The sequence below is a fragment of the Pteropus medius genome, unplaced genomic scaffold, assembly GCF_902729225.1.
Source record: "Pteropus medius unplaced genomic scaffold, Ma_sr-lr_union100, whole genome shotgun sequence".
In the NCBI taxonomy this organism is placed as follows: Eukaryota; Metazoa; Chordata; class Mammalia; order Chiroptera; family Pteropodidae; genus Pteropus; species Pteropus medius.
The window spans coordinates 19,580,647-19,602,928 of NW_024350319.1; the positions used below are offsets into that span (position 1 = coordinate 19,580,647).

Below are 22,282 nucleotides of genomic sequence, written 5' to 3' on the forward strand. Positions count from 1 at the left end.
TTTTTTTAAGTTGCATCCACACATATCTGTGTATTATTTTGGCTTCATAATATTTTGTCTTCTCTATGGGCCATATATTAAATACTTTAGAGAAGTTACATTTACATTTCATAACACCGAAGTAGTAACTAGAGTCATATGACATATTCCAAAATCTGGCATGGAAATCACTAACTGAGGTGGAAAACCAAACCTCTTAATGTCTAATCTAGTTTGTCTTTACAGGATAATACTTTAAAGCCAACCTTTAAAAAATTACTTTAAATAAAGCTACTACTCTGTTAATAAATTACCATTTTTGAGCACATGCTTTGTACCTGCTACTGTGCTAAGCATTTGATTTATAAATTCCCTCATTTAATTCTTAAAACATCTCCACTAATATCTACTTTACAGATGAGAAAATTGATACTTAGCTTATCTAAGATCAAGAGGGTGGTAAATGGCAAAGTCAGAACTCGATCTTAACCTTAACCATTCTGCTACACTTCTTTCCCAGTCTTTCAAATATTCATAAGAATTTGTGGATAATAATTAAGCCTAAAAAGTAACTAACATATTGAAAGTAACTAACATATTAAGAGCATGTGCTACTTGTTTGTTGAGTGATTCAGAAAGAAGATCATATTTAGGTGATATGGTCTTAGTTTATTTTAACCACATTTTAATAGGAAGGCAGGAAGAAAAGCTATGTAAAACATCATTTAAGTACAGATGAAAATTTGATCCTTCCTCTTGTCATTAAATTGGTGGGTAAATGTTTCTCTGTAAGGAGTTACGCCAGCCGGATGCTCCCTTGCTCTGTCTATCATGTTGATCTTAATTACTTAATAGAGGCAGGAAGGATGGAGGGAGCACTTGTTGATTCCGTTTCATTAGATAGACTACTGAGTAATGAGTTGGAAAACTCTATACATCTGATTTATTTTAGATTGTACATTTTAGTTTCTCTAAAAGGTAGATTATATTTTTTTAAAAAGAAAGGCTTCGTAGTCTATATAGAGCTTCCATTTTATAGAGCTCATTGGAGAGGCAGGATAGCAGATGGCTCTTAGAATTCTAGTGTGAATTCTGGGTTTGCTTCTTGAGCTCAAGCAAGTTTCTTAGTTTCTCCAATCCTCGGCTTTCTCAATTGGAGCTGTGATAGATCATAATACCTGACTCACAAAGTACAAAGTAAATGGTAGCCTTCTTCTTTCCATCTCTTAACGCCTCTTCCCGTTCGACAGATAATTACTGAGAATCTCTTGTGTGTTAGGTCCTGTCCTGTACACTGAACTCTCCTGAGAGCTCAAAGTGAGAGTCGAGAAGGCATCTAACAAGCTACTTGTGATGCAGTTTAATGGAAGTATAATAGAACTATCAGCACTCCCTAAATGCTGAAGTAGCATGAGGTATGGATCAACTACGCGTTTTGAGGGTCAGTGGGCAGCAGTGTTCATTTAAAACATCTTTTGTGATTAGTGGTCATTTAATACTTGGTGAACATTAAAATTATGTATTTTATGGTCAGAAATTAATTCAAATTAGTCCAATCTAAATACTCGGCTGATTTGCAATGCATGGCGATTTGATTTTTGTCATTAGGTTAAGAATATGTCATACCAGATGTAGCTAGCTTTCTTTACCATGATCACTATTTTATAAGACCGAAATCATCCAAGGACATTCAGTGTTGTCTGTTTGATCATAGGTCACAAGGTTTTAGAATTGCAGTATGTATGGAGCACCTACTATGTGGCAGGCCCTCAGTAGGCAAGAAATGCCATCCTAGAGCCTGTGATCTTGGGGGAAGATGGGCAGGGCATGATACATACCATCCTTGCTTAGATGATAACTTGATAATTCCACTGGTGACAGCATTATTCCTGGTGCATTATATTGTTAACATATAAAAGAATTTTGAAATCATAATTTGATAAGATATTAAAGTAATTTAGGAAAGCTGTGGCATTTATCCAGTGATCCATCACTGATTCAAAATGACTCACTGTCATTATAATCCTCCCAGTCATGCTGAATTTGACAGCAGTTCTACATTCAGATTTGTGAAATGTCATATTTGGTGGGGAAGTCAGCAGCTATGAATTTTTCTCCTTTCTTTCTGAAGGTTAAAGGCTTAGCCTCTTCTTCTGAATCTCTGTACCTGTCATAGGGTGATGGAAATACGTGAGGTTCTGCCCCCACCACTTTGCATTGCTACCCTTCCAGATCCATTATGGGAGTATACCAATTGTGTTTACAGATCTCTTAGAGAGCCAAGCCTCCTCCTCCATACCATTTGGTTCCTAACTGGGTGGTGAACCTGATCTGGCATTATTCATTCACTCAATAATTATTTACTAATTTTTTTTATGGTGAGGACAGGGATAGGACTGAGACATGAGAGTACTCTCGGTGGGCTAATAACTTGTCTCTGAACAGGCTAACAATCTGATGTCACTTTAGATGGTTATTCTTTAAACATTTGTTCATGACATTTTTACAAGGCAAAGCCAAGCACTGTGAGAGGGGAGAGGAGCCAGAGAAACCTTCTAGCTCCCCCTCTGCCAGTTCCCAGGATCTAACCGACCGGAAGAGAAATAGCAGATTCCTTATCTTTCCTTCCAGCCACATTCTGTACAATCCCTGAGAAAAGTTCTGGTAGATACTAGTTAAGTTTTCAGAGATGTTTTCAACACCTCGTTGGTGAATCTGTATATGGAAGCTGCTGTAATATCCAGCCCCTTAATCTAGCCCTGGAAAGAGACACTGTGGTAGATCTCAGGGATATAGGTAAATAAGATACTGCCCTAGTCCTCAAGGAACTTGAGGCAGTAGATTATGATATACTGTAAAACAGCGTGAGAGAACTATTAGTAAAGTGTTCTAGGAACACAGATGGAAGAGCAGTGGATTCAGCCTGTGGAGGTCAGGGTGGCTCATGGAGGTAATTTCCGGGTGAGACAGATGGTGAAGTGAAATGTTCCTCACTTAAGCACATCTGGCATTCTTAGTATGAACCTTTCAAATTGATGAAGTAGAGTACTTTAATTTTACATAACCTAAAGCCTTAAACTTATGGAATTTGACAAAGGGCGATGAGTGTGGTATTGTAGTAATTCATGCCATATCTGACCTGCAAAATGAGATCAAGTGATTATGAGGAGATTCTTGACTTCTTGCTAAATCTAAGATTTTATGTAACTATCACTAAAAGACTCATCCATCCAAATGGAAAGCTATTCTTAGATTCCAGAATTTTACAATAGTTCTTTGCTTTTCTGCAAAGGAATTTTTGTTGTTGTTGTTGTTGTTGTTGTTGTCAGTCTCCACTATCTTCTCCACTATCTCTACCCACCAGCAGAACATGAGAGCATCTAGACTTCTCAGTTTTCAAAGTAAAAGCCTTGTGGCCTTTAGTTTTTCTATCAGAAAGCCTATTGCCTCCTATTGTTTCTTAATCTACAGTCACTTGAGAGTATTCCCTTATAAGTCTTTATTTGGTAACCTTCTGAAAGGAGCTGTTATTTGAGAAAGGAGATTCGCAGTGTTTTGCTTGTCTTCCAGATTTGGAGATGATTTTTTGGAATTGATTTTTTAAGTGAAAATATACCTGCGTCCTGCTGCTGGGGAGAGAGTGTTTTTAAAGGGGCAGGTAATGCCAGTTTTATAACACTCATTAGCCCAGCAAACGAAAGAATCCACAAGAATCCACTGATGCTGTCTCAGCAGCTGGGTCTGTCAGAATCACTATGACAGCCTGAGTCCTGTTTTTATCCTGCCTAATGTGGACTATTCTATTCTAAGAAGCTTTGCCATTTAGTATTTTCACATTTCATCCTTCTAACTTGTACTTTTGTTTGCTGTTGGAGAATAAGAAAGGCAATTACTTTTGTTATGGTTTCTAAAATTAAGAGTATTTTGTATTAGCCTGGATGAAGAAATTAAACTGCATTTTGCTGTTTTGTTTTTTTTTAACTTAATAACAATAACCACACTCTGAGATGACAAGTTGCCATTCATTATGAGAGAGATTTCATTAAGTTCTACATTTATTTCTTTTCAGCAAAATATTCCTCTGGTTTAGATAAATGATAAGTAGAAAAAAGGAATGAAACTCATTAATAGAACATATTGGAAAGCATTCAACCCAATTCAAAGAAATGCAGAATAAAGCAACAATAAGATCACTTTTCATATATGCAATTAGCAAAGTTTGTTTGTTTGTTTTTTAATAATTCCCCCATCTGGTGAGAGTGCTTAGTCATATTGCTTAAGGTAAAGAAAATTAGTATGACCTTCCTGGGAAATAATTTGACCATACTCTCACTTTTGGAAGTTTATACAAAGGAAAGTAGAGATGTTTATAGCATTCTTCATAATAAAAAGGAGAAATCTAAAATTCATAGGAAAATGGTTTTGTGAACTGTGACATAATGATATATAAACTATTTATTATGCTTCTATCAAAAATGATCTTTAGAGAAACTATAACAACATCAAGAAAGCCTATGATAAATGAGACAAAGGAGATCTCAATATTGTGCCATTGAATTTTATAACGGCACAATTCTGTAAAACCAATTGTCCAGCAAAACAAAACAAAACAAAAAATCCTGGAAGGAGAAAACAATCTCAAATATTAAATCTTTTTCCCCTAATGTTTCCCTATTTTCTGTAATAAGCATAGATATTTTCAATGGGTTTTTCCATCTTTTATGTATAAAATGAGTGGTGCCTCAGATACAATACATACTTTTTTTTCATTAAAAATTTTTTTCATTAAAAATTTAATGTTCATATTTTATGCCTTATAAGTTGCCATGGTGATGGGATTAAATGTGTAACTTGTGACAGTGATTTGTTTCTGTTCCTGGGTATTAGTTAAAACCTTTTGTGAGAGGTCAGAAGGTAATCCCTTTAACAATGGTCACTTTTTAAAAAATTTTTCGTTTATATGTTTCATGTTTCGTAAAGTTATTATAGATGTTGAAAATTTTAGAACTACATAAGTGGATAAATTGTCTTGCAGTCCCTTTGATGCATAAAATATAACAATATGTTTATGATTTCTCTGTAGGAATTTTTCAAATAGAAACTAATTGCAGAGTTTCCGGTTGAGCAACATTCACAGGGTAAGATTAACATTCTGAATTATGAACACATGGTAAAGATAATTACTATTACATTGGTAGCTTGGGGCAAACAAATATTGAATGCTTAGTATGTAAAAAGAGGTTACTATTCCTACAGACGTTTTGAGTAAAATCTTTTTGATGTTTTAAAACCAGTTAAATAAAAACTAAATCTGTATACATTTTAGTAAAATGTCATCTTACTTACTTGTGCTTTGTTGTTTTTGTATGTGTGTGTTTGATATTTGTCATTTTCTAACATTAAAGGTCTAAAAATATATAGTAAATGTCTATGAGAGACTTAGACTACATGACTCCATGTCTATATTTTTCAGATTTTTGTTTAAGGTAGTATTTTTAATGTATAGAATTGATTTGTCATATTTCCATAATAGGCATGCTTTCCTGGAGTAGGTAAGTCAGACATTAAAAAGCTCTATGCACTGTTGCTTCCTGCAAACATCACTTTTCTTTTATAGTTGTGGAAGATCAATCTTAAATTAGCTCTGTAGCAGAGCTTTTGACTTTGTCATAATGAATGATTAATTTATACACTGTACTAAATAGCATGACTCTCTAGTGTTGTGAATACAACATATGTCTTAAAAGTGTGTCACCCAGTTCTGAACACACAGTCCAGGAGAAGCAGTGGTGAGAACAGTGTGCCTGTCCCCTCCTATATTCTGAACACCCTTTTATAAATGAAGGCATAGATCCTTTGACTTCTTGAGTATATCCACATTTCCCTGCTGATTAATTTTTAAAAGCTAATATCATCAGCTCCTCCTCCACTTATGACTCTTCAGTGGCTTTTCCTGGACTATTTATTATCCAAACTCTTTACTTTGGCTTCAAGCCCTCCATCCCTCTTGTACTTTACAAAGGCTCCTGACATTCCAGCCAAGTGGCCTCTTTCCTGGTCCTCACACATCCTAAGCTTCTTGCTCCTTCTTCCTGGAATGATCTTCCCCAATATCATCACATGGCTAGCTCCATTTAGAGACTGGCAGTCTCTTTAATGAGGCCTTCCTTGATCACTCAAACTGAAGTAGTCTTCAAGGTGTTTCTGATTTTATTGTGTTTGTATATTTGATTTTTGTATCTCTTTCTGTACTTCTCAGTAAGGTCGCTGAGAGCAGGGGTCTTGTCGATCTTACATACCTATATTTCCCTAACACTTAGAACTCCCTCTGGCATTCTAAGTATTTGTTGCATAAACCAACTAAAGTTCTGAAGTCTCTTTGATGAGTGCTGTTTTGTTTAGTAATGTTTCACCCATTCTCTTTGGTCATTTTGCTTGTATAACCAAATGAAGTAAATGCTTTTTAGGTTTCGCCATCATCTCACCCATTTTGTCACTGAAGTGACAGCATAAGATGGTGGTGCTCTCAACTATAAATGTTTTCTCCTACAATAGGAGTGTAAATCCTTTGAGAGCAGAAACCAGGCCTCATATCTTCTTAGTATGCCTTTGTAGTTCTAGCCTCCATAATTGAGTGTATATAAACGTTAACTTTAGAGAAAGAGTTAAGACTAGTTGCTTAATCACATTTTTAAGTATTTCAAGAATACATTGGTTTGTCTGCTCCAAAGCTAAAAAAAAATCTCATTTTGCATTATAGTTTAAAAAAGTATAACATAGAAATATTCTGGACTGTATTTGCGACTTTGTGTTCCAAAACCCTGTTTTAATTTTATTAGGAAGGTCTATAACTAATTAGGCAGTGTGGCCAGAATTAGTGCAACCAACTTTCCAGTTCTTTTCAAAATGGGAAACTTGGCTTAAGCCCATGTTCTACTACTACCCTTGAATACTTTTGAACTTCAGCTTCTTTATTTGTAAAGCATTGGACTTTGATCTCTCTGCTTTCTTCCTGGAGTAAATAGTCCACATGTTTCTGCTCTAATGAAAGATAGGTCACCTATGGAAGAGTTAGGAGAAGTAAATGGAATGGTGATCTCTGCTTTCAGCTAGTCATTTGAAAGCAGAGCATGTGTAATTCACAAGATACTGAGTTTGGTTCTATTCTATGTCTTGCTTAGGGTGGTGAGATGGGGGGTGAGAAACATTTTTTATAAATAATGAAGGTGGTGGAGAAGGATTTAAGGTTGCCTTCTAGTTACATATTCTTTCTAAGAATTATGCAGCACTGATGGCTTGTGTTCTACTACTAATAATGTGGCTGCAACTTTTTTTTTTTTTTTATGTATCCTAGATAATTTAGTACCTCACTAGAAGCATCAAAGAACTGAGAGGGCTTTTCCTAAAAAGACAATTATCATCTAAATTAAATATATTATGTATTCTATAACCACCAGAAACAAGGAAAAAGAGAAGCAATATTCCTTAAATTCAGAACAACTCAGCTTTAATTAGGATTTCTAGGGTTGTTTTCATGGTTTTAATTGTCATATTCAGTAACTTTCTCCTGGGACTTTAAATGATTAAGATTATTTTCCTAATATTTAGAATATTATTTATGATTATTTCGTAGACTCATTACCACACTACTGCTTTGAGTAGGAAGCTGCAGAATTATAGTTACACCTCTCTATTCTCCTTTGGTTTCTCAGTATTATTTGACTGTGTCAGATTTTTTTCCTTGAAACACTTTGATTTCTGTGCTTCAAATTATTGGATTTCTCCTTTATTTCGCTGATCCTGCTTCTGTATCCTCCTTTACTATTCTGTGTCTGATAGTTCTTCATCTGATACACTGTCTAGGGGAGAAAAGTTCTATTATTCACTCATTAAATTCATTCTCACAAAGAATTAATTCATCTCTATGACACTATCTACTACTTAATAGTCATGATTTCCTATGGGAGATTAAGGATGGCTTCAAATACTTTGTGGTTCTTCCCATCAAAAGATGGACTCTGTTACCCCTCCCTTTGAACCTGGGCTGGCCCTGTTACCTTTTTTGGCCAATCAAATGTGGCAGAAATGATGTGGAATAATTTCTAAGACTGGACCTTAAAGAGATCTGTAGCTTCTGCTTTTGTGTGCTTGAAATGTTCCTTCTTAGAACTTAGTCACCTTGCTGTGAGGAAGCCTAAACAGCCCTGTGAAGGAGTGGCAAGGCCCCTCGTCATCAGTTCAAGCTGAGATCCAGGCCAGGAGCCCGCCCAAGTGCCAACCGTGTGACTGGGTCATTTTCGACCTCCCAACCACCCCAGCATTGAAGCCAATACTGTGTGAAACAGAAGAATCACCTCATCATCCCACAGAATCATGCAAAATGATAAATGGTTATTTTAGCCACTAAATTTTGGGACAGTTTGTTACATAGCAATAGAGAGCTGAAACAAAATTTAGTACCTAGAAGTGAGATGCTGCCATAACAAAACATCTGGCATTGGCTTTGAGGCCAGGTGGCAATGAAGACCTAAAAGTAGTAAGAAGGCTTATTAAATGGTGGCTGGAAGAGCAGTGAGGAAACTGCTATTGGAGGATATAAAATGGTACCCTGGTTATTTTACATTGACAGAAAGATCAGTAAGACTGTCCCCTACGGTAATATGGAAGATAGAAAATGAACCTAATGAATTTGTGGAATATTGAAATAGTCCCACGGAATATTGGAAGTGTCAATTGACTTCTTTTTTTAACCACCTATGATTAAAGCATTGCAAGATAGAGATGAATTAAAGAAGAAACTGTTCAGAGTTTAAGTAGACTTTAGAGGAAATTTTTTCAATCTAGAATTTCCTAAGGTCATAAATAAAACTATTTCTCACTGCCAGCTTCTCCACTCAGCAACAGGTACTCACTCAAAGGTAAGAAATGGCCTCAGGTTAAAAGATCAGACCAAGGCACTAATGCCAGAAAAACTTGATCTCGAGGTTAAAACAAAGCCAGGGCACAGATGTAAGACACTGTATTAAGGCCTCAAAAGATTTAGGGGAGTGCCTCCCTGATCTTCTCAGCTAGATAGAAGGGCTGTATGAATCTTAAGGATATTGTCTCGCAGGTCGAGGACCTGATTTAGATGACAGCATCATGGACGTCAAGCCTGAACTTGATGCCATAGTGGGATGAAACTTTAAGGGTTGGAGGAGAGCTTGAGTGACAGTGAGGATACTTTGTCTGTAAGAGAAATGTAAGTAGTTTGTGGGCAGGAAATAGACTGTGAAGGATCAAACATGGCTACACATTTTTCACTACTCCTCCCATTGAAAGGTGGTGTTTGCTCCCTCTCCCCTCACGTCTAGGCTGGCCTGGTAACTCCTTTGACCAGAAGGATGTAGTGGACGTGACACTGTAGCTTCCAGGGCGCTGCCATAAAAGATCTGCAGTTTTTGCCTCTGTACTCGGAATGTACTATCTTAGAACCCAGCCACCAGGCTGTGAGAGGACACTCAGCCACACGAAGTCTCACATGAGGGCCTTACTAGTCAGCAGTCAGCACCAATTCACTGCTGAACAAATAAAGACATCTTGGTTCTTCCAAAAATCTTTGTGCCAGCAACACCATGAGCAAAAGAACCACCCACAGAATGATGAGAAATACAACTATTTTTATTAAGCCTTTAAGGTTTGGAATATGTAGAATAGTTAGCCAAAATCCTTTCCATCTATATTTATGAGTCCTAGCCTCCCTCTGGGATACACCCTCTCTAAACGCTGAACATATCTTTCTCTGCCTCTGCATTTTTGTATGTTCAATTCTTTATTGTACAATTTTTATTTATTTATTTATTTTTAGGCAAGGCAACCCTTGGTTGACTTCACAGATTGCAAGGACCTTGTCAGCTTACAATCCCTTATTTTTTATTTTTCATACCTACAGCACCTGGTCTTCTTAGGTGTCTCTCATCCAATACTGTACAATTTTTTTGTGTGCTCTGTATGCTACAATAGCATGGGATAAAAATCTGAATCCATTTGACTCTTGCTTCTCCATGGACCTATCTGATGTTGGCAAGTGATGTGAATTTTCATTTACAGTGATTATTTCACTCTTTGCTTTCTTTGCATTAAAATCTTCCCTTACTATTTGTGGCCCACATGATTACAAATAGCCTTTCAGCTGCCTGCTTGTTTCTAATTCCTCCTCCTTAAGTCCATCCTGCAAATCTCTGCAGCTCACTGACACTGTTCTACTTACTGCCTCAGATAGCTGAGTCTCTCTGAGGGGTTCATGTGGGCGATGGTAGCTGTTCCTTTGCAGTCTATGAAGCAGGGAGTACCCTAGACATGTAGTGAAACTTCCAGAACACTTAAAAGGTAGTCACTTTTCTGAGCTATTTTATCACCAATCTATCCTGTGAGCTTTCCCCTCCTGGGGAGACTTAGAGACAAACAGTAATTCTGGCCTTACCTGGACTAATTGAATTGCTCTGTGGGAGTGGGACCTGGATTTAGGTTTCTTTTAATAGTGACCCAGGCAGTTTTAACGTGAAGCCAAAATTGAGAACCGCTGTCATAAAGTTGTGATTCTTATAAATGGTCCCTGCATCAGCAGCATCCATATTAACTAGGAACTTGTTAGAAATGCCCATTCCTGGGGCCTACTTCAGATCTAATGAAGCAGAAACTCTGAGGCTAGGGCCTATCACTTTGTGTTTTAATAAGCTCTCCAGTGACTTTTATGGCTATTAATATAAGAAACATTTACTAGTTAAATCTTGGTTCCCTCTCGGTCTCAAAACTGCGACTAAATTTGGGAAGGGTGTTGGTTATTGGAAAGTCACTGTGCTGACAAGATCTGAAACAATTGGTAGGGGACATAAACTGGCATAGCAAGTATCTTGCTAGTGATCATTTAAAGTTCTTGCCATCAGATCTCTGAAGAGTGGTTCAAGGGTTATTTAGAATAAAGTAAAGGAGCAAATTCATCAGAGATGCTGATGCTTTATTTCCCAGAGAGAGACTCAAAAGGTGAATTTAAACTTCAGATATATGATAGACCCGAGAAACATCTTGAGGTGTAGTACTAAACAGTTTGAAGTGATCTAAGATGATTTTTAAATCAATTTTTAGTGAGAGTAAGTAGAGAAACTCTATTTTAAATTGTTTTTGCTCTATCCCTGCCGGGGGTCAAAGACAAGGATCTTCGAAGTACCATCTAGTTCTTAGCATTTAATGACTCTAAATGCCATCTGATCATTATTTGTTTGTTTTTTTCACTGGTTATTTTAGAAATGCTTTCAAAGTAAAATAAAGACTAGTAAGGAAGTAAAGATGCCTAACTTAAGTGTTGATGTTCTAGTCTTCGGGACTTTGGGGTGAGATTGTCAAATGGATTCATGTGCTTTGAAAAGCTTTTATGATTTTTTTAATAAGTTTAAAAGCTAAAGGAATGGGATCATAAAAGGAATTAGGACCATAAAATCTTTACTCTTAACATTGTTTCTTTGAACTGATTTAGTGCGTTTGTGTATTAGAAATAGAGATCTGATTTGGATTGAGTCTTCATTGTTTGCAAAAATGTGGTCTGGAAAGAATTTCCTAGACACACAAACAGTATTAAATTTTGTAATGACAAAAGACAGCTATGCTCTAGCTCTCCAGTTAAACACATCAATGGGAAAAATTAACATCAGTTAATATATAGGAATGCTTAAGACTTTTCATACATCATAAAATCCAGATGCCATGTATTTATATGTTTACTCTTAGTTCAGTGGAAAATGTTTAGCAGGAAAAAAAAATGTTAATTGAGAAAGTAGATTATACAATATGTAATTGAAGACATTGCAGAACATTGTATGTTTGCATCCTTGTGTTTCAGAAGATTATAATAGAACCCAATTACAATGCAGATGTTAGGATAAATTGATATCTTAATCAGTTGAGGCTGCTATGACAGATGACCATAGACTGGGTGACTTAACAAATATTTATTTCTCACAATTCTGGAGGCTGGAACATCAAAGATCAAGGTGCATTGTGTCTCTTGAGAGCTCACTTCCTAGTATAGACAGCCTTCTTTTTGCTATATCCTCAGAAGGAAGAAGCAAGAGAGCTCCCTGGGGTTCCTTATATAAGGGCCCTGATCTCATTCACAAGGGCTTCCCATCATAACTTAATTACTTCCCAAAGGCATCACCTCCTAATTCTATTACATCAGGGGTAGGTTTCAGCATACATATTTTGGAGGGACTCAAATATTAAGTCCATTGCAGTTAGAGAAGAAGAGAGTTAAGTATTCATCTTTTTCTTTAGCTCTCGAGAGAATTGAGGCTGGCATAGTCAAAAGGCTTGAATGAGACAGTGTGGTCTGGTGTCAATAAAGCTTGAGATTTGAATCTGACCGAGGTTCTTGGTATAACTATTTCTTGCTAATTTTGTCACTTTGGACTTGGTAACTGCTTTGGGCCTGCCTCATTTTCTGTGTTTATAAAATGTGAAAAAGTAATATTTATCTCAATTTTTATGTTTATAAAATGTGAAAAAATAAAAATAATATTGTAAATAGGAAATAAATCAATATAAGTGAAAGCCCTTTAAAGTAGGAAACCAGATATCAGATTATTATTGATAATATATTTTTATTTGCTCTCCTATTGACAAGGAACACAAAAGGAAATCTGCATTAGGCAATTAGAAGAAAAGTTTGTATTTCTTAAAAAGGCAAAAGTTCTTCACAAATAATTTTCAGTTAGAATAAATATGGTGAACGTGTAGTAATGATTTGCTAACAGATTAGTTATAGTGGTTTTTCACTATAATTATTTTAAAACATTACTATTGAAGTTTTGTGTCTATTTTCATAGAAATACTGTGTTTAAAGTAGAAAATGTATTTGCAATATTTAAAAACTGTATTGTATACAAGAAGTATCATCATCGCTGAATAGCATTCTGGAATTGTGCAATAAATTCTTTTCTGGCACATTACAGATGCAGTGCAATAGAAGAATATGTAAAATGTTTCACACATCAAATGTCTACCATGCTTGCTGCACATAAATGCAGTTGTGTATCGTATATTGTACGCCATTCAAAAATGAATTGTGAATGAGAAACTCACACTTCAGTGGTGCTAAATAAGAATTAGTTTATAGCTAGATTGTCATACACTCTAACTGTGCGCTCTGGCCTGCAAAATAATTTGATACTGGTTAGTAATTATTAAGCAGGCTTTACACATGGATTGGTAAATCCGAAGTACATTTCAGATGTCTCCAACCTTTTGATTTTTAAAAAATGACAAGGTCACAAGATTATTGCTAAAAATATCTTAGATACAATTTGAGGTCATTACTTTGAGCTGGATTTCAAGCACTTAATAAGCCAATAAAGGATTGTATTTTGGGGACAAATATCAAATATATAAAATCTTCCGGCAACCTTCGGAGATTATATAAGTGCTAAAAAATATTCACACCCAATTTAAAAAATTTTTGTTTTAGCATATTCTCATATTTCAAACTATTCAATATATATGTGATTTAAACTACTACAAATGATTGTTTGAAGATGCTGAGAATGGCTTTTATTAACTATAAGGTAAAAAAATGAATATATAATAGCTACATTTAATAATTTAATTTCAGAGAATTTCATCCATATTTCTGAGCTGTCTCTTAAAAAGTTATTAACTTGTGACTACTTCTAATGAAATCAGTAGGCTAAATTTTAAGAGCACAGAGTTTTCTTATTTAGACAGATGGGCGGTTTTAAATTAGAGTTCAGAAATTACATGTTTTGATAGGTTTGATAAATGCAAGAAAGACCAACTATATGAGGACTAAATGAGAGAAATCAACATTTGTAGACTGCTTGGAAAAAGCTAAGTGTTCATGTAAGCGTAGATACAGAATTTTAAAACCAGTTATATCTGAATTTCTGTAGAAATTTTTCTGTAATTTAAGGGAGTTCAAGGAGTAATTATGATCTGATATGTAGGTAGGATCCTGTATATGTATAGTTTTACCAGTGTAAAAAGTGAACTGATTTATGAAAACTTATTTGCTATATCATGATGGAGAAGGTCTCTGAAGATAATATCTCCAGTTTTTGTTTGTTCAAATGACTGCAGCTATTTCAAGATATCTATGTTTTCTCATAGAATGAAGACAAACACAGAGATGGTGTGTCTAAGAAATTTTAAAAGGTGTCGGCCTCCTGATTGAAGCATTGTCGACTTATTGAAATTTTTTTTTATTATCGTAAGTATAAATATTTAAAGTATATTATTTTGGTCAGTGTTGACTTGTGTTCTTTGTTGAATAAATATTCACTCTGTCAGATACCCTTATCATTGTTAAAGTTGTTTGACCTTTGAGAGAACAAATAAAGCCATAAACTTTGAACTAGAAGAGCCCTTATAGATGATCTGGTTCACAGTCTTTATTCATTACAAGGAATTCCTTTGCAACATCCCTGGTAGGGAAAAGGGGCTGAACTATTTCACAGAATGGCAGTCCATGGATGTTTCACCACAAATTGAATGAAAATAAGAATTTCTGAAATGTCCACGCATCTAATTCTGCAAATGCCTTTATTATTTCATCCAAGAGGTAATCACGTAAAAATGTAAAGATAAATTCTCAGGTTTCCCTAGTCATCTTTTATCTCAGCTAAATATCATTAATTGTCTATGTTTCTCCATAGAAAATGGTTTATAGACAAGTATTTCCTGATTTTTTTGTTGTTGTCATTGCTCACTTAATCTTTAACCTATGACTAGCATTGGGTTCAAGGTGTGATCTCACCAGGCAGACACAGAAGGATTGTTGCCCCTTTATCTGGGTTCGCCTATTAATATGGCCACAGATTATAGTCATATTGTAACTATAGTTAGCATTGATGTAACATATGGCTACATTTAACATAATAGCTATCACGCAATTAGCAAAAACTATACATTTATGTCATCTAAAATCCCTGGTATTTTGCATATGTTCATCCAGCAGTGTTTTCTGGCATCCTGCTTCCCATCATGTCTGTGGTAGTGTGGGGTCTAAATCCAATACTTTCTGTGCATCTCATATAATCTTCTTGTTTTTGTTTTTTGTCTTGTCTTGACACGCAATTGTGATTAACTGCAGTGGGATGAGGCAGAATGGAAGGAGTTGAGAGTTAGAAATAGATCCACTAAACTAGCGCAAAGGAAGCCCTGGAGTTATGTAATCAAGCCACAGGTCCTAAGAAAGTTAAATCCATATAATATGGTATGTCCAGAGAAGAAGCAGGCAGAAAGTGATCCAGCAGTTAAAATCAAGGATCATGGATGCCCTAACAAGTGGGAGAGCATGGAGGTATAGGGTTCAGGAATATGTCGGGGCCAACCAGCAAAAGGGAAGACACTTATGAACAGGCAGCAGAGCCTCTGTAATGGAATTCTAGGGATCAGGGGAGGATGCCAGTCTCTAGAAGAACGACGACTGAGAGCAATAGGCTTCCTTGCAAGTGCTAGCAGTATAGGCATATCTAAAGAGAGAAATTCAGACCCAGGAAAGATGATAAGACTTCAGACTCAAGAAAGTACAAGAAAAGGCCTTGGACATAGGTTAGAGCTAGACCACCAGTGAAAGATGACCCATGCCATTGTGATTTTTTTTTCTTCTTTTTTTCCCCCCAGATATGTTATTAGATTCAAATATTTCCTTTTATCTTTCTCACCCTGTGCCATTTTCTAGGTGGTCTGGATTTTACTAACTAGCATTTTTAATTGTTGATTTCTTTAATGTTTTTTAATGACCTAATTGATTTCTTTAATGTTTTCTGTAATGTTTCTGAACATAACACAAATCATTTATTTAGGGAACTTCGAACACTTTTAAATATTAAATATGAAAATGCAAAATCCATCTTGTTTTTCTGAAGGCAAAAATAATTTAATAATAGAATATGCCTTTAATCCTTAGTTTTGACTAGTATTAGTATATTGCCATGAAAACATTAAATATGAGCATCTCCATAGTACAGTGTTCTAACTGGGTTTTTCTTCCCTATCCATTTTTAAGCCATTACTGTTGTCAACTTTTAAATCCTCCTAAGTTGGACATGAACTTAAGTTACAAAGTAAGAGCTTGTGGGGAAAGGAGATAATGCATTAAATCACGTTTTGCTTTAAATATAGAATTGGCAGATCCCTCTAGGATTATCCTAAGGGATAATTTATAAAGCAGTGCTTGCTCAAAAGAGGTTCCTTCCCGTGAATGAAACACAACTCTTAGACTGTAACTGATGTTCTAGACATGGGAATAGGATATGGAAAACAACTTACTCAGACCTTTTGAGGGTACAAAATGTAGCTGTTAGAAATTCATAGCATACGAACAAGTTTTTCCCAATGTTGACTGAAGAAAATTTAGCTTCTGGTTTTTAATATACTAGCATGGAGTCAAAATCCAGGAGGAAACTAGACAGTTGCTTCACATCCTGCCCCAAATACCTTTACAGATCTGGTTATCACCAATGGTCTCTCATCTAAGGGACTTTACAGTGCAGTTTCAAATGAAACCTCTACAGCCCTTGATCAGTCCTGCCTCCCAGTTTTTGCCCCTGAGCTAAATCCTACTTAGGTAGGCTATGTGTGTACAAACAATAGAGTGAAGTGTTTAATTTTGGATACTTATGTCACTGGTCTTTCTTTTATTTTTCTCTTCTAGCTTCTGTACCCGTACAAGAGAAAGTCATGATTACACTAACAGAGCTAAAATGTTTAGCAGACGCCCAGTCATCTTATCATATTCTAAAACCCTGGTGGGACGTGTTCTGGTATTACATCACCCTGGTCATGCTGCTGGTGGCTGTGCTGGCTGGTGCCCTCCAGCTCACGCAGAGCAGGGTTCTGTGCTGTCTTCCATGTAAGGTGGAATTCGACAATCACTGCGCCGTGCCTTGGGACCTCCTGAAAGCCAGCGTGAATACATCCTCTGATCCTGGGACATCGCTTCCACTCCCTCTCAGAATCCAGAACGACCTCCACCGACAGCAGTACTCCTACATCGACGCCGTCTGTTATGAGAAACAGCTCCACTGGTTTGCAAAGTTTTTCCCCTACCTGGTGCTCTTGCACACACTCATCTTTGCAGCCTGTAGCAACTTTTGGCTTCACTACCCGAGTACCAGTTCCAGGCTCGAGCATTTTGTGGCCATCCTTCACAAGTGCTTCGATTCTCCATGGACTACCCGCGCCCTGTCCGAAACAGTGGCTGAGCAGTCGGTGAGGCCCGTGACACTCTCCAAGTCCAAGGTTTTACTTTCATCCTCAGGGTGTTCAGCTGATGTTGATGCCAGTAAGCAGTCGTTGCCCTACCCGCAGCCTGGCTTGGAGTCAGCTGGCATAGAAAGCCCAACTTCCAGTGTCCTGGACAAGAAGGAGGGTGAACAGGCCAAAGCCATCTTTGAAAAAGTGAAAAGGTTTCGCATTCACGTGGAGCAGAAGGACGTCATTTATAGAGTGTATCTAAAGCAGATAATAGTCAAAGTCATTTTGTTTGTCCTCATCATAACTTACGTTCCATATTTTTTAACCTACATCACTCTTGAAATTGACTGTTCAGTTGATGTACAGGCTTTTACGGGATATAAGCGCTACCAGTGTGTCTACTCCTTGGCAGAAATATTTAAGGTCCTGGCTTCGTTTTATGTCATTTTGGTTATACTTTATGGTCTCACCTCCTCCTACAGCTTGTGGTGGATGCTGAGGAGTTCCCTGAAGCAATATTCCTTTGAGGCATTGAGAGAAAAAAGCAACTATAGCGACATACCTGATGTCAAGAATGACTTCGCCTTCATCCTCCATCTGGCTGATCAGTACGATCCTCTTTATTCCAAACGCTTCTCCATATTCCTGTCGGAGGTCAGTGAGAACAAACTGAAACAGATCAACCTCAATAACGAATGGACGGTCGAGAAACTGAAAAGTAAGCTTGTAAAAAATTCGCAGGACAAGATAGAACTGCATCTGTTTATGCTAAACGGTCTTCCAGACAACGTCTTTGAGCTAACTGAAATCGAAGTGCTAAGCCTGGAGCTGATCCCTGAGGTCAAGCTGCCCTCCACAGTCTCACAGCTGGTCAACCTCAAGGAACTTCACGTGTACCATTCGTCTCTGGTGGTAGACCATCCTGCGCTGGCCTTTCTCGAGGAGAATTTAAAAATCCTCCGTCTGAAATTTACTGAAATGGGGAAAATTCCACGCTGGGTATTTCACCTGAAAAATCTCAAGGAACTTTACCTGTCAGGTTGTGTTCTCCCCGAGCAGCTGAGTACCATGCAGCTGGAGGGCTTTCAGGACTTAAAAAACCTGAGGACCCTCTATTTGAAAAGCAGCCTGTCCCGGATCCCACAAGTCATTACAGACCTCCTGCCTTCCCTGCAGAAATTGTCCCTCAATAATGAGGGAAGCAAACTGGTTGTGTTGAACAACCTGAAAAAGATGATCAATCTGAAAAGCCTAGAGCTGATCAGCTGTGACCTGGAACGCATTCCACACTCCATTTTCAGCCTGAACAATTTGCACGAGTTAGACCTAAAAGAAAATAACCTTAAAACTGTGGAAGAAATCATTAGCTTTCAGCATCTCCAGAATCTTTCCTGCTTAAAGCTGTGGCACAATAACATTGCTTATATTCCTGCCCAAATTGGGGCATTATCTAATCTAGAGCAGCTCTCTTTGGACCATAATAATATTGAGAATCTGCCCCTGCAGCTCTTTCTATGCACCAAACTACATTATTTGGATCTAAGCTATAACCACCTAACCTTCATTCCAGAGGAAATCCAGTATCTGAGTAATTTGCAGTACTTTGCTGTGACCAACAACAATGTAAGTAAATCCATTCTTCCCTTTATTCAGCCAGTCTTTTGAGCATCTGCTGTTGCATTGTGTAACATAGGTAGAGAAAATGGACATTAAGTCATGCTAAGCATCCTCTGAGCCTGGCCTGACCACCACTTACTAAGACACGTGACCGTAGACAAATTACCAAAACACTGAGCATCAGTTTTTAATCTGACTTACAAGTTGTCATGGAGATTTTATGAAAAAAATATATGAGCACAGAGCACAGTTCCGGACACATAGTAGTTGCTCAACATATGTTCTCTCTTTTTTTTTTTTTTTTTTGTCTTGTACATAAACATCACAGTTGAAGTATTTTAAACTAATTAGTTATGACAGAACTTTTCCTTATTGAAAGGTTTTAACTACTTAGAAAGTTTCGTAAAACTTCGGTTTCCAAATCTTGTCATAGAAGAACTTTTTGTTAAAACTATGGGGATCATGAGTTATTCATAAATCTTTTGTGATGCGGTAAGAAAGATTTGAAATCTACATGCATGTCTAGAAAGGCAATTCAAAATGAAAGGCCTTGTTCTATAATGCAACACTAGGGCTTCTTAGAAGCTTTTTCCAGCATCCATGCTTTAAAAGTGAACCATAATTTGCAACAGTAAAGCCAAGTTAAGGAAAACTTAACTTCTCTGAAACAAGAGAAAACAAAATAAATGAGTAGTTTCCTAGGTTAAAATGTGAAGGAGGAAAAAAAAAAATCATGCTAGCCAAAAGGGCAAGAGAATGATGGTAATGTCCATATGGTAAGAAGAAAAAAAAAGCTATCGAATCAGATCTGCCAAAAGATGAAAGTCATCTTCCTCTAGTTGAAATAGAAACTATTTTCTCCTACTCCACCCAAAAATGTATCATCTCCTAGACTTTTTGCAATTTGTATTTCATGCTAAATATAGCTATGAGCATAATGTTGGCTAATAAACATATTAATCACCAGATACTGTTTTTGAAAACCATGGATTTTCCTTAGAAATACAAGAAAGCTGGGGAATGAGAGCAAAATTCATGCTGACTTTGAGAGTCTTAAGACATTACTCGTGTAAAAAGAGCTCATTCTAAGAGAAGTGAGAAATCTTCAGATCTTAAAGGTATATGAGGTTTCAAAACTCCTTTAGGATTAATCTAGATTAGCAGTGCACATCAGAATTACCTGAAGGGCTTGTTAAAACACAGACGACAGGGCCCCAGGGTTTCTGAGTCAGCAGGCCTGCTGTAGGATCCATGAGTTTGCAGTTTTATAAAGTCCCAGATGGAGCTGCTACTGCTGGTCTGATGACCATACATTGAAAACTCAGGTCTAGAGATTTATCCTTTGTGTCATTTAATTATGCAGTTTACCAATATTAATATTTTGATTACATTTTTCCATTGTTAAATCTATAATAAAGTATAAATATTTTGAGAGGCATTGGTTCCCCCAAGTTGTCATATAGTTAAATCACCACATGACTTTTTATTTATTTATTTATTTAGACAAGGCATCCCTTGGTTGACCTCACAGATTGCAAAGACCTTGTCAGCTTACAATCACTTATTTTTTTATTTTATTTTTTACGCCTACAGCACCTGGTCTTCCTAAGTGATCTCCCATCCAAGTACTAACCAGGCCCAGCCTTAGCTTCCGAGACCAGACGAGATCGGGCTTGTTCAGGGTGGCATGGCCGTAGACACCACATGAATTTTTAAAAGTGGCAGCTGAGTAAATTAAATGGCCATGAATTATTTAAATATATAAGTAGGTCAATATTTTTTTTAGCTTAATGTAATGAAACCTTAAGACCATTAGTACTTTTGACACCAAGTTTATTGACTTCTTGACTGTGTCTAAAAGAGAGTATCAGATGTTCCTATTTAGAATAAGGGATGGAGGCTTGGTAGCACATGAAAAGTCTTATTCTGAAGGTAATCGATGGCCAAAGTAGAATGATAGCTTTGGCTGGATTGTCTCAGAAGTATGATAAGCAGTTGCTGAGCATCCTCAGAGCCATACTGCTGGCCATGACAACTGAATGGGCGAGGAATGCTCTACTCAGAACTGTGAAGAGACTTAGGTAATAAGGGTATGGAAAACTGGAATTCACTCAGCAACCAGAGAGATGAAAAGTACCTCTCTAATAGAACAGTTTAGCTTAATGATGGGAAGTGTTGGGGAGGAATATTCTTCAAATATTTGGAAAATTTAGTAAAGAAAGCTTATTGAGAGTACCAATAAATGTTAGAACTAGGACAAGCAGGAGAAGATTTCTCATCTTTCCCAAAAAGCTGATTGAATGAACATTTAAGAAGGGAGAAGTGATTTTTTTTGTTAACAAAACTATCCAGATATAAATTGTCAACCACTTGGTAGGAATGTTGCTAAAGGGAATCGGGGATTCAGGTTTCATGTAAGGATTTAACTAATTTTAAGATTCCTTCTAACCTTGAGATGCTCATGATCCTATTAGGTAGACTAAAATATTTGTAAAAATTAGAAAACAAAACATCAAATTGGATGCATAAGTATTTAGATATGCATATACTCCGAAGTGTGAGCTGATACATTCATTTGGAAAGAGGTAAGAATTCCTGGAAGACATTTTAAAATCTTTTCTAAAGACTTGAGCAGTGTGTCAGAGTCATAGGAGACAAGTACTAACTCTGGGGTTAAGCAGAAAAGACATTTATTGAAAGGACATTGTGTAGTTCATATTATCACTGAAAAGGCTGCAGAAGGCTTGGAAAATCAAGCACAAATTTAGTCAGATAGCAAAAAAGACTACAGCCAAATCATAGCACAAAAGCAAAATGATGGGGATACCCTGCCACTGACCATACCAGCACTGGGCACCATTGTTACCCCCTGAAAACTTGGTGCTGCTGCTACTAAAGCCCTTTCCCTCTCACAAAATAGGTTTTTCGTGGTTTCTGCTTCTTTGTGACACTAGTTCCAGTTCAGAGTCCAGGTCCAAGCACCTGATTGGCAGAGCTTATGAATGCTCACACTTGAGCTATAAGGGGGCTGAGAACACAAGAATCTGGCATTGTCAGTTCCTCTAGTACAGCAATCCCCAACCTTTTTGGCACCACGGACTGGTGCTCCTTTGAGAATCTAATGCCTGATGATCTGAGGTGGAGCTGAGGCAGCGATGCTAGCACCGGGGAGTGGCTGCAAATACAGATGAAGCTTCCCTCACCCGCCACTCACCTCCTGCTGTGTGGCCTGGTTTCTAACAGGCCACAGACTGGTACTGGTCCATGGCCTGAGGTTTGGGGACCCCTGCTCTAGTGGGAAGTGGGCTCTGCTTCCTTTCCCACCAAGAGTCCCATGAAGATAAGGTAGAGAATTCTCTAGATATTGAAAATGTTGGGCAGTCCCCCAAATGACAGACATTCACTCAGAGGGCACTCCAGAATTTGTTCCACAGAATAA

General features: G+C 37.1%; 1 protein-coding gene and 1 pseudogene across 7 annotated transcripts in view; one reads left to right on the forward strand and one right to left on the reverse strand.

Annotated features, from left to right (window-relative positions):
* LRRC8B (leucine rich repeat containing 8 VRAC subunit B) overlaps positions 1 to 22,282 on the forward strand; it is a 63,790-nt gene that overhangs the window by 31,713 nt on the left and 9,795 nt on the right. For 5 of the 7 annotated variants that reach the window (XM_039838778.1, XM_039838783.1, XM_039838780.1 and 2 more), the window contains 3 exons: positions 5,063 to 5,117; positions 14,137 to 14,236; positions 16,685 to 18,849. In XM_039838778.1, coding sequence (XP_039694712.1) covers positions 16,711 to 18,849 — 2,139 coding nt within the window. In that variant the 5' untranslated portion in view covers positions 5,063 to 5,117; positions 14,137 to 14,236; positions 16,685 to 16,710. Of the gene's footprint in view, positions 1 to 1,258; positions 1,395 to 5,062; positions 5,118 to 14,136; positions 14,237 to 16,684; positions 18,850 to 22,282 lie in introns of all 7 variants that reach the window. The other 2 variants (XM_039838782.1, XM_039838779.1) reach the window with 1 other exon arrangement.
* LOC120583481 (uncharacterized) lies at positions 20,428 to 20,542 on the reverse strand (annotated as a pseudogene).